This window comes from Pristiophorus japonicus, chromosome 1 (genome assembly GCF_044704955.1).
Source record: "Pristiophorus japonicus isolate sPriJap1 chromosome 1, sPriJap1.hap1, whole genome shotgun sequence".
Taxonomy (NCBI): Eukaryota; Metazoa; Chordata; class Chondrichthyes; family Pristiophoridae; genus Pristiophorus; species Pristiophorus japonicus.
Genome location: NC_091977.1, coordinates 543,415,679 through 543,428,952, shown reverse-complemented (window position 1 = coordinate 543,428,952; position 13,274 = coordinate 543,415,679). Strand labels below are relative to the sequence as shown.

Sequence of the window (13,274 nt, the reverse complement as noted above, 5' to 3'; positions counted from 1 at the left end):
CCAAATCATTAAACACACACAGAACACACCCCAAATCATTAAACACACACAGAACACACCCCAAATCATTAAACACACACAGGACACACCCCAAATCATCAAACACACACAGAACACACCCCAAATCATCAAACACACACAGAACACACCCCAAATCATTAAACACACACAGAACACACCCCAAATCACTAAACACACACAGAACACACCCCAAATCATTAAAACTGATAGTTTGATTGTAATTCATCCAGGACAATAGTCAGTGCCTTCGAGGGAGTGGGAAGGACAGAATCTTCAGTAAATTAACAGAGCAGTAAATGTGTTTATTAATGGCCTTGGTTTATTGGCCAGGTGAGCGGGGAGTGACTCTCTCTGGAGGACAAAAGCAGCGAATCGCCATCGCCCGTGCTCTGATTAAGAACCCCTGCATCCTGGTCCTGGACGAGGCCACCAGTGCGCTGGACGCGGAATCGGAGAGTGTGGTACAGGAGGCGCTGGACCACATACAGAAAGGGCGCACAGTACTGGTCATTGCGCACAGGCTGAGCACCATCAAGGGGGCCGACATCATCTGCGTCCTCGCCAACGGCCGCGTAAAGGAGGTCAGTGCACTTCTCCACCTTGGCGATGTAGCTGCTGTTCCCCACCAATGGCCCCAAACCAGCAATGTGTCAACGCAAAACCGGTCTGGGCAAACCCCGTCCTGTAGCACACCCGTTGTGCGAGGCCCCTTGGGGAAGAGTGACCATAATATGGTAGAATTCTACATTAGGATGGAGAATGAAACAGTTAATTCAGAGACCATGGTCCAGAACTTAAAGAAGGGTAACTTTGAAGGTATGAGGCGTGAATTGGCTAGGATAGATTGGCGAATGATACTGAAGGGGTTGACTGTGGATGGGCAATGGCAGACATTTAGAGACCGCATGGATGAATTACAACAATTGTACATTCCTGTCTGGCGTAAAAATAAAAAAGGGAAGGTGGCTCAACCGTGGCTATCAAGGGAAATCAGGGATAGCATTAAAGCCAAGGAAGTGGCATACAAATTGGCCAAAAATAGCAGCGAACCCGGGGACTGGGAGAAATTTAGAACTCAGCAGAGGAGGACAAAGGGTTTGATTAGGGCAGGGAAAATGGAGTACAAGAAGAAGCTTGCAGGGAACATTAAGACGGATTAAAAAGTTTCTATAGATATGTAAAGAGAAAAAGGTTAGTAAAGACAAACGTAGGTCCCCTGCAGTCAGAATCGGGAAGTCATAACGGGGAACAAAGAAATGGCAGACCAATTGAACAAGTACTTTGGTTCGGTATTCACTGAGGAGGACACAAACAACCTTCCGGATATAAAAGGGGTCGGAGGGTCTAGTAAGGAGGAGGAACTGAGGGAAATCCTTATTAGTCGGGAAATTGTGTTGGGGAAATTGATGGGATTGAAGGCCGATAAATCCCCAGGGCCTGATGGACTGTATCCCAGAGTACTTAAGGAGGTGGCCTTGGAAATAGTGGATGCATTGACAGTCATTTTCCAACATTCCATTGACTCGGGATCAGTTCCTATGGAGTGGAGGGTAGCCAATGTAACCCCACTTTTTAAAAAAGGAGGGAGAGAGAAAACAGGGAATTATAGACCGGTCAGCCTGACATCGGTAGTGGGTAAAATGATGGAATCAATTGTTAAGGATGTCATAGCAGTGCATTTGGAAAGAGGTAATATGATAGGTCCAAGTCAGCATGGATTTGTGAAAGGGAAATCATGCTTGACAAATCTTCTGGAATTTTTTGAGGATGTTTCCAGTAGAGTGGACAAGGGAGAACCAGTTGATGTGGTATATTTGAACTTTCAGAAGGCTTTCGACAAGGTCCCACACAAGAGATTAATGTGCAAAGTTAAAGCACATGGGATTGGGGGTAGTGTGCTGACATGGATTGAGAACTGGTTGTCAAACAGGAAGCAAAGAGTAGGAGTAAATGGGGACTTTTCAGAATGGCAGGCAGTGACAAGTGGGGTACCGCAAGGTTCTGTGCTGGGGCCCCAGCTGTTTACACTGTACATTAATGATTTAGACGAGGGGATTAAATGTAGTATCTCCAAATTTGCGGATGACACTAAGTTGGGTGGCAGTGTGAGCTGCGAGGAGGATGCTATGAGGCTGCAGAGTGACTTGGATAGGTTAGGTGAGTGGGCAAATGCATGGCAGATGAAGTATAATGTGGATAAATGTGAGGTTATCCATTTTGGTGGTAAAAACAGAGAGACAGACTATTATCTGAATGGTGACAGATTAGGAAAAGGGGAGGTGCAAAGAGACCTGGGTGTCATGGTACATCAGTCATTGAAGGTTGGCATGCAGGTACAGCAGGCGGTTAAGAAAGCAAATGGCATGTTGGCCTTCATAGCAAGGAGATTTGAGTACAGGGGCAGGGAGGTGTTGCTACAATTGTACAGGGCCTTGGTGAGGCCACACCTGGAGTATTGTGTACAGTTTTGGTCTCCTAACCTGAGGAAGGACATTCTTGCTATTGAGGGAGTGCAGCGAAGGTTCACCAGACTGATTCACGGGATGGCGGGACTGACCTATCAAGAAAGACTGGATCAACTGGGCTTGTATTCACTGGAGTTCAGAAGAATGAGAGGGGACCTCATAGAAACGTTTAAAATTCTGACGGGGTTAGACAGGTTAGATGCAGGAAGAATGTTCCCAATGTTGGGGAAGTCCAGAACCAGGGGACACAGTCTAAGGATAAGGGGGAAGCCATTTAGGACCGAGATGAGGAGGAATTTCTTCACCCAGAGAGTGGTGAACCTGTGGAATTCTCTACCACAGAAAGTTGTTGAGGCCAATTCACTAAATATATTCAAAAAGGAGTTAGATGAAGTACTTACTACTAGGGGAATCAAGGGGTATGGTGAGAAAGCAGGAATGGGGTACTGAAGTTGCATGTTCAGCCATGAACTCATTGAATGGCGGTGCAGGCTCGAAGGGCCGAATGGCCTACTCCTGCACCTATTTTCTATGTTTCTATGTAGCGAGGGCTTCGAATCCTGGGGTAGCACATTAGGGAAACTTCTCACTCAACAGTTATCCAGTTCAGAATACGAAATCAGAGAAGGGCACTGAGGCCAGCAGTGTGAGGCAGTGAGACGTTTCGAGAGAGAGAGAGAAAGAGGAAGGATTGAGGGATATGAGGAGAAGGTGGGTAGGTGGGGTTGGGGGATATGGCGAGGAGGTGGGGTTGGGGGATACGGAGAGAGCGTGGGTAGGTGGGGTTGGGGGATACGGGGAGAAGGTGGGTAGGTGGGGTTGGGGGATATGGGGAGAAGGTGGGTAGGTAGGGTTGGGGGATACGGAGAGAGCGTGGGTAGGTGGGGTTGGGGATATGGGGAGAAGGTGGGTAGGTGGGGTTGAGGGATATGGGGAGAAGGTGGGTAGGTAGGGTTGGGGGATACGGAGAGTGCGTGGGTAGGTGGGGTTGGGGGATATGGGGAGAAGGTGGGTAGGTAGGGTTGGGGGATACGGAGAGAGCGTGGGTAGGTGGGGTTGGGGATATGGGGAGAAGGTGGGTAGGTGGGGTTGGATATGGGGAGAAGGTGGGTAGGTGGGGTTGGGGGATGTGGGGAGAAGGTGGGTAGGTGGGGTTGGGGGATATGGGGAGAAGGTGGGTAGGTGGGGTTGGGGGATACGGGGTGAAGGTGGGTGGGTGAGGGTTGGGGATATGGGGAGAAGGTGGGTAGGTGGGGTTAGGGGATATAGGGAGAAGGTGGGTAGGTGGGGTTGGGGGATATGGGGAGAAGGTGGGTAGGTGGGGTTGGGGGATACGGAGAGAGCGTGGGTAGGTGGGGTTGGGGGATATGGCGAGGAGGTGGGTAGATGGGGTTGAGGGATACGGAGAGAGCGTGGGTAGGTGGGGTTGGGGGATATGGGGAGAAGGTGGGTAGGTGGGGTTGGGGGATATGGCGAGGAGGTGGGTAGATGGGGTTGAGGGATACGGAGAGAGCGTGGGTAGGTGGGGTTGGGGGATATGGGGAGAAGGTGGGTAGGTGGGGTTGGGGGATATGGCGAGGAGGTGGGTAGATGGGGTTGAGGGATACGGAGAGAGCGTGGGTAGGTGGGGTTGGGGGATATGGGGAGTAGGTGGGTAGGTGGGGTTGGGGGATATGGGGAGAAGGTGGGTAGGTGGGGTTGGGGATATGGGGAGAAGGTGGGTAGGTGGGGTTGGGGGATACGGCGAGGAGGTGGGTGGGTGAGGGTGGGGATCTGCGGCAGAGGTGGAGGTGGGGGATATGGGGAAGAAGTGGATATGTGGGGGATTTAGGGTGGGGGATAAGAACATAAGAAATAGGAGCAGGAGTCGGCCATGTGGCCCCTCGAACCTGCTCCGCCATTTAATACGATCATGGCTGATCCGATCATGGACTCAGCTCCACTTCCCCGCCCGCTCCCCATAACCCCTTATCCCTGGATCATTTAAGAAACTGTCTATTTCAGTCTTAAATTTATTCAATGACCCAGCTTCCACAGCTCTCTGAGGCAGCGAATTCCAGATTTACAACCCTCTGAAAGAAGAAATTTCTCCTCATCTTAGTTTTAAATGGGCGGCCCCTTATTCTAAGATCATGCCCTCTAGTTCTAGTCTCCCCTATCAGTGGAAACATCCTCTCTGCATCCACCTTGTCAAGCCCTCTCATAATCTTATACGTTTCAATAAGATCACCTCTCATTCTTCTGAATTCCAATGAGTAGAGGCTCAACCTACTCAACCTTTCCTCATAAGTCAAACCCCTTCATCCCCGGAATCAACCGAGTGAACCTTCTCTGAACTACCTCCAAAGCAAGCATATCCTTTCGTAAATTTGGAAACTAAAACTGTACGCAGTATTCCAGGTGTGGCCTCACCAATACCCTGTATAATTGTAGCAAGTCTTCCCTGCTTTTATACTCCATCCCCTTTGCAATAAAGGCCAAGATTCCATTGGCCTTCCTGATCACTTGGTGTACCTGCATACTAACCTTTTGTGTTTCATGCACAAGTACCCCCAGGTCCCGCTGTACTGCAGCAAGTTGCAATCTTTCTCCATTTAAATAATAACTTGCTCTTGCTTTTTTTCTAGGGATGTGGTGGGTAGGGGGGGATATGGGGAGAGGTGGGTCGGTGGGGGATATGGGGAGAGGTGGGTAGGTGGGGTGGAGGGTATGGGGAGAGGTGGAGTTGGTGTGAAGTTCTGATTATGCTAGGCCAACATTTATCCCTCTGCCAATGTCACTAAAACTGGATCACTCAACAAGTTGTGAAATATTGAGGTTATTTTCATTAGAACAGAAGTGTTTATGGGGTGATTCGATCGAGACATTTAAAATTATGAAGGGATGGGACAGAGTTAACAGAAACAGACTGTTTCCAGGAGTCTAGAATGAGGGGACAAGGATATAAGACTATCATTTTTCAATCCTCCCAGGCTACAGTGGTGCCAGAGGATTAGAGAACTGCTAACGTTGTACCATTGTTCAAAAAGGAAGGACGGGATAAACCGAGCAATTACAGGCCAGTTAGTTTAACCTCGGTGGTGGGCAAATTACTGGAATCAATTCTGAGGGACAGTATAAGGCATCATTTAGAAAATCACGGACTAACTTGATTGAGTTCCTTGAGGAGGTAACAAGGAGGGTCGATGAGGGCAGTGTGTTTGATGTAGTGTATATGGATTTTAACAAGGCTTTTGACAAGGTCCCACACGGCAGGTTGATCAAAACAGTAAAAGCCCCTGGGATCCGAGGGAGAGGGGCAAGTTGTTTCCAAAATTGGCTCAGTGGCAGGAAGCAAAGGGGAATGGTTGAGGGGAGTTTTGTGACTGGCAGGCTGTTCCACAGGGCTCAGTACTCATTCCCTTACTTTTTGTTATATATATTAATGATTGAGACTTAAATGTAGGGGGCATGATAAAGAGATTTGCAGATGATACAAAAATTGTCCGTGTGGTTGACAGTGAGGAGGAAAGCTCCAGACTGCAGAAAGATATCGATGAACTGGTCAATTGGACAGAAAAGTGGCAACTGGAATTCAATTCAGAAAAGTGTGAGGTAATGCACAAGGCAAGGGAATACACAATGAATGGGAGGCGTGGAGGGACCTTGGAGTATATGTCCACAGATCCTTAATGGTAGCAGGACAGGTCGATAAGGTAGTTAAAAAGGCATACGTAATGCTTACCTTTACCACCGAAGCATGGAATACAAGAGGAGGGAAGTGATGCTAGAACTGTTTCCAACACTAGTTAGGCCACAGCTGGAGTACTGCGTGCAGTAATAATCATGGGTGATTTTAACCTCCATATTGATTGGACAAACCAAATTGGGCAGAGTAGCCTTGAGGAAGAGTTCACAGAGTGCATAAGGGATGGGTTCCTTGAGCAGTATGTAACGGAACCAACCAGGGGGCAGGCTATCTTAGATCTGGTCCTGTGTAATGAGACAGGATTAATAAACAATCTCCGAGTAAAGGATCCCCTTGGAATGAGTGACCATAGCATGGTTGAATTTCAAATCCAGATGGAGGGTGCAAAAGTTGGATCTCAAACCAGCGTACTAAGCTTAAATAAAGGAGACTATGAAAGTATGAGGGCAGAGATCTCAAGAAAAATATATTTCAGTGAGGAGGAACGGGTGTAAAAGAAAAGATAGCCATCCGTGGCTAACTAAAGAAATAAAGGATTATATCCAATTAAAAACAAGGGCATATAAAGTGGCCAAAACTAGTCGGAGGACAGAAGATTGGGAAGCTTTTAAAAGCCAGCAAAGAATGACTAAAAAAATGATTCAGAAAGGGGAGATAGACTATTAAAGTAAACTAGTACGAAATATAAAAACAGATAGCAAGAGTTTCTATAGGTATATAAAAAGGAAAAGAGTGGCTAAAGTAAATGTTGGTCCCTTAGAGGACGAGGCCGGGGAATTAGTAATGGGGAACATGGAGATGGCACAAACTCTGAACAAATATTTTCTATCAGTCTTTACGGTAGAGGACACTAACAATATTCCGATAGTGGATAGTCAAGGGGCTATAGTGGGGGGGAGGAACTTAACACAATCACAATCACTAAGGAGGTGGTACTCAGTAAGATAATGGGACTAACATAAGAACATAAGAATTAGGAACAGGAGTAGGCCATCTAGCCCCTCGAGCCTGCTCCGCCATTCAACAAGATCATGGCTGATCTGGCCGTGGACTCAGCTCCACTTACCCGCCCGCTCCCCGTAACCCTTAATTCCCTTATTGGTTAAAAATCTATCTATCTGTTACTTGAATACATTCAATGAGCTAGCCTCAACTGCTTCCTTGGGCAGAGAATTCCACAGATTCACAACCCTCTGGGAGAAGAAATTCCTTCTCAACTCGGTTTTAAATTGGCTCCCCCGTATTTTGAGGCTGTGCCCCCTAGTTCTAGTCTTCCCGACCAGTGGAAACAACCTCTCTGCCTCTATCTTGTCTATCCCTTTCATTATTTTAAATGTTTCTATAAGATCACCCCTCATCCTTCTGAACTCCAACGAGTAAAGACCCAGTCTACTCAATCTATCATCATAAGGTAACCCCCTTATCTCCGGAATCAGCCTCGTGAATCGTCTCTGTACCCCCTCCAAAGCCAGTATATCCTTCCTTAAGTAAGGTGACCAAAACTGCACGCAGTACTCCAGGTGCGGCCTCACCAATACCCTATACAGTTGCAGCAGGACCTCCCTGCTTTTGTACTCCATCCCTCTCGCAATGAAGGCCAACATTCCATTCGCCTTCCTGATTACCTGCTGCACCTGCAAACTAACCTTTTGGGATTCATGCACAAGGACCCCCAGGTCCCTCTGCATCTCAGCATGTTGTAATTTCTCCCCATTCAAATAATATTCCCTTTTACTGTTTTTTTTCCCAAGGTGGATGACCTCACACTTTCCGACATTGTATTCCATCTGCCAAACCTTAGCCCATTCGCTTAACCTATCCAAATCTCTTTGCAGCCTTTCTGTGTCCTCTACACAACCCGCTTTCCCACTAATCTTTGTGTCATCTGAAAATTTTGTTAGACTACACTCTGTCCCCTCTTCCAGGTCATCTATATATATATTGTAAACAGTTGTGGTCCCAGCACCGATCCCTGTGGCACACCACTAACCACCGATTTCCAACCCGAAAAGGACCCATTTATCCCGACTCTCTGCTTTCTGTTCGCCAGCCAATTCTCTATCCATGCTAATAAATTTCCTCTGACTCCGCGTACCCTTATCTTCTGCAGTAACCTTTTGTGTGGCATCTTATCGAATGCCTTTTGAAAATCTAAATACACCACATCCATCGGTACACCTCTATCCACCATGCTCGGTATATCCTCAAAGAATTCCAGTAAATTAGTTAAAAATGATTTCCCCTTCATGAATCCATGCTGCGTCTGCTTGATTGCACTATTCCTATCTAGATGTCCCGCTATTTCTTCCTTAATGATAGTTTCAAGCATTTTCCCCACTACAGATGTTAAACTAACCGGCCTATAGTTACCTGCCTTTTGTCTGCCCCCTTTTTTAAACAGAGGCGTTACATTAGCTGCTTTCCAATCCGCTGGTTCCTCCCCAGAGTCCAGAGAATTTTGGTCGATTATAACGAATGCATCTGCTATAACTTCCGCCATCTCTTTTAATACCCTGGGATGCATTTCATCAGGACCAGGGGACTTGTCTACCTTGAGTCCCATTAGCCTGTCCAGCACTACCCCCCCTCGACTAAAGACGGATAAATCCCCTGGACCTGATGGCTTACATCCTAGGGTCTTAAGAGAAATAGTGACAGGGATAGTGGATGCATTGGTTGTAATTTACCAAAATTCCCTGGATTCTGGGGCGATGCCAGCAGATTGGAAAACTGCAAATATAATGCCCCTATTTAAAAAAGGAGACAGACAAAAAGCAGGAAACTATAGAAACATAAAAAATAGGTGCAGGAGCAGGCCATTCGGCCCTTCGAGCCTGCACCACCATTCAATTTGATCATGGCTGATCATTCACCTCAGTACTCCCCTCCTGCCTTCTCACCATACCCCCTGATCCCTTTAGCCGTAAGGGCCACATCTAACTCCCTCTTGAATATATCCAACGAACTGGCCTCAACAACTTTCTGTGTAGAGAATTCCACAGATTCACCACTCTCTGGGTGAAGAAGTTTCTCCTCATCTCGGTCCTAAATGGCTTACCCCTTATCCTTTGACTGTGACCCCTGGTTCTGGAATTCCCCAACATCGGGAACATTCTTCCTGCATCTAACCTGTCCAATCCCGTCAGAATTTTATATGCTTCTATGAGATCCCCTCTCATTCTTCTAAATTCCAGTGAATATAAGCCTAGTCGATTCAGTCTTTCTTCATATGTCAGTACTGCCATCCCGGGAATCAGTCTGGTGAACCTTCGCTGCACTCCCTCAATAGCAAGAACGTCCTTCCTCAGATTAGGAGACTAAAACTGCTACTCAAGCTATGGTCTCACCAAGGCTCTGCACAACTGCAGTAAGACCTCCCTGCTCCTGTACTCAAATCCTCTCGCTGTGAAGGCCAACATGTCATTTGCTTTCTTTATTGCCTGCTGTACCTGCATGCTACTTTCAATGACTGATGTACCATGACATTGGGTCTGTAATGGATCCGTTGGTAAGGATCACGGCCTGCATGTTGTCATGAAGCAGGCGAAGGATGTTGATAAACTTTTGGGGGCATCCGAAATGGAGGAGGACGCTCCATAGACCCTCACGGTTGACAAGTCTACATGGCTGTAGTAATACCCGCCCTCCTGTATGGATCTGAGGCATGGACGATGTATATATGGCACCTCAAGTCGCTGGAGATATACCACCAACGATGTCTCCGCAAGATGCTGCAAATCCCCTGGGAGGACAGACACACCAACGTTAGCGTCCTCGACCAGGCCAACATCCCCAGTATTGAAGCACTGACCACACTCGATCAGCTTCGCTGGGTAGGCCACATAGTTCGCATGCCAGATACGAGACTCCCTAAGCAAATTTTTTTTTTTTTTTTGAAATTCGTAGCCAATCGTTCCAATTCTTTGTCAAATCACAAACGCCAGAGGTCACCTTGCACACGCCAAGGATCACTTTGCGCCAATGCTCTTAGCCAAAAGGCCTAGAGCCACTGCACCGTTCCTGGAAGTACTGCAATACCAGGTTCGTGCCATGGAGGTGGATGGGTCAGGTCCCCCACACACCTCCGTGGAGGTGGATGGGTCAAGCCACCCCACCCACCTCCTGTTTCCAAAAAAGCAAGCATATACCTTCCTGATCCAGGGAGAACCACCCGGAGGTCATGGTGGCTACTCCCCTGTCAGGTCAGTTACGCATGATCTTAGCCAAAAGGCCGAGACTCCCTAAGGAAATGCTTTACGCGGAGCTCCTTCACGGTCAACGAGCCAAAGGAGGACAGTGGAAACATTATAAGGACACCCTCAAAGCCTCCCTGGTAAAGTGTGACATCACCACTGACACCTGGGAGACCCTGGCCGCAGACCGCCCGAGGTGGAGAAAGTGCATCCGGGAGGGCGCTGAGCTCTTCGAGTCTCAACGCAAAGAGCATGAAGAGGTCAAGCGCAGACAGCGGAAGGAGCGCTCGGCAAACCAGCCCCACTCACCCCTTCCCTCGGCAAATGTCTGTCCCACCAGGGTCTGTGGCTCTCGTATCGGACTGTTCAGCCACCAAAGAACTCACTTTGGGAGTGGAAGCAAGTCCTCCTCGATTCCGAGGGACTGCCTATGATGATGATGATGATGATGACCATGACAACCAGGTCTCGTTGCACCTCCCCTTTTACTGTTTTTGCCACCAAAGTGGATAACCTCACATTTATCCACATTATACTGCATCTGCCATGCATTTGCCCACTCACCTAACCTGTCCAAGTCACCCTGCAGCCTCTTAGCATCCCCCTCACAGCTCACACTGCCACCCAGCTTAGTGTCATCTGCAAACTTGGAGATATTACATTCAATTCCTTCGTCTAAATCATTAATATATATTGTAAATAGCTGGGGTCCCAGCACTGAACCTTGCGGTACCCCACTAGTCCAGTTAGCCTAACATCTGTGGTTGAGAAATTGTTGGGAGTCCATTATTAAAAAAGCAGCAGCAGGACATTTAGAAAAGCATAATTCAGTCAGGCAGAGTCAGCATGGATTTATGATGGGGAAGTCATGTTTGACAAATTTTCTGGAATTCTTTGAGGATGTAACGAACAGGGTGGATAAAAGGGAACCAGTGGATGTGGTGTATTTGGACTTGCAGAAGGCATTTGACAAGATGCCACATAAAAGGTTACTGCACAAGATAAAGGTTCACGGGGTTGGGGGTAATAGATTAGCATGGATAGAGGATTGGTTAACTAACAGAGAACAGAGAGTCGGGATAAATGGTTCATTCTTGGGTTGGCAACCAGTAACTAGTGGGGTGCCGCAGGGATCAGTGCTGGGACCCCAACTATTTACAATCTATATTAACGACTTGGAAGAAGGGACTGAATGTAATGTAGCCAAGTTTGCTGACGATACAAAGATGGGAGGAAAAGCAATGTGTGAGGAGTTAGATGAGGTCCTTACTACTAGGGGGATCAAGGGGTATGGCGAGAAAGCAGGAATGGGGTACTGAAGTTGCATGTTCAGCCATGAACTCATTGAATGGCAGTGCAGGCTCGAAGGGCCGAATGGCCTACTCCTGCACCTATTTTCTATGTTTCTATGTTTCTAGGAGGACACAAAAAATCTGCAAAAGGACATAGACAGGCTAAGTGAGTGGGCAAAAATTTGGCAGATGGAGTATAATGTTGAAAAGTGTGAGGTGATGCACTTTGGCAGAAAAAGTCGAAGAGCAAGTTATTATTTAAATGGAGAAAAATTGCAAAGTATCTGCAGTACAGCGGGACCTGGGGGTACTTGTGCATGAAACACAAAAGGATAGTATGCAGGTACAGCAAGTGATCAGGAAGGCCAATGGAATCTTGGCCTTTATTGCAAAGGGGATGGAGTATAAAAGCAGGGAAGTCCTGCTCCAGTTATACAGGGTATTGGTGAGGCCACACCTGGAATACTGCGTGCAGTTTTGGTTTCCATATTTATGAAAGGATATACTTGCTTTGGAGGCAGTTCAGAGAAGGTTCACTTGGTTGATTCCGGGGATGAGGGGGTTGACTTATGAGGAAAGGTTGAGTGGGTTGGGCCTCTCTCTACTCATGGAATTCAGAAGAATGAGAGGTGATCTTATCGAAACGTGTAAGATTATGAGGGGGCTTGACAAGGTGGATGCAGAGAGGATGTTTCCACTGATGGGGGAGAATAGAACTAGGGGGCATAATCTTAGAATAAGGAGCCGCCCATTTAAAACTGAGATGAGGAGGAATTTCTTCTATCAGAGGGTTGTAAATCTGTGGAATTTGCTGCCTTAGAGAGCTGTGGAAGCTGGGTCATTGAATAAAGTTAAGACAGAAATAAAGTTTCTTAACCATTAAGGGAATAAGGGGTTATGGGGAGCGGGCAGGGAAGTGGAGCTGAGTCCGTGATCAGATCAGCCAGTATTAAATGGCAGAGCAGACTCAAGGGGCCCTATGGACAACTGCTCCTACTTCTTATGTTCTTATGTACGTTCTGGTCACATTAAAGGAAGGATGTGATTGCACTGGAGAGGGTGCAGAGGAGATTTACAAGGATGTTGGCCGGACTGGAAAACTTTAGTTATGAGAAAAGATTGGATAAGCTGGGTTTGTTTTCCTTGGAACAGAGGAGGCTGAGGGGAGATTTAATTGAGGTGTATAAAATTATGAGGGGCCTAGATAGAGTGGATAGGAAGGGCCTGTTACCCTTATCAAAGGGGTCAACACCCAGGGGGCATAGATTTAAAGTAATCGGTAGGAGGGTTAGAGGGGAGATGAGGAAAGATTTCTTCACCCAGAGGGCGGAGGGGATCTGGAACTCGCTGCCTGAAAGGGTGGTAGAGGCAGAAACCCTCATCACATTTAAAAAGTACTTGGATGTGCACCTGAAGTGCCGTAACCTGCAGGGCTACGGACCGAGAGCTGGAAAGTGGGATTAGGCTGGGTAGCTCTTTTTCGACTGTCACGGACACGATGGGCCAAAAGGCCTCCTTCTGTGTTGTACTATTTCTATGATTCTATAAGATTAAATGTAAAAGATTTAGGACAGAGAGCCGGAGGAACCCTTCTCCACAGAGGCTGCGGAATTCA

At 47.3% G+C, this 13,274-nt stretch overlaps 1 protein-coding gene and 1 pseudogene across 1 annotated transcript in view; one reads left to right on the top strand and one right to left on the bottom strand.

The window, feature by feature from the left end:
• Window positions 1–13,274, top strand: part of abcb8 (ATP-binding cassette, sub-family B (MDR/TAP), member 8) — a 179,186-nt gene that overhangs the window by 164,029 nt on the left and 1,883 nt on the right. Inside the window, exon 15 of the mRNA XM_070897065.1 lies at window positions 352–602. Coding sequence (XP_070753166.1) covers window positions 352–602 — 251 coding nt within the window. The remainder of the gene's footprint in view (window positions 1–351; window positions 603–13,274) is intronic.
• On the bottom strand, window positions 10,179–10,417 carry LOC139279907 (U2 spliceosomal RNA; annotated as a pseudogene).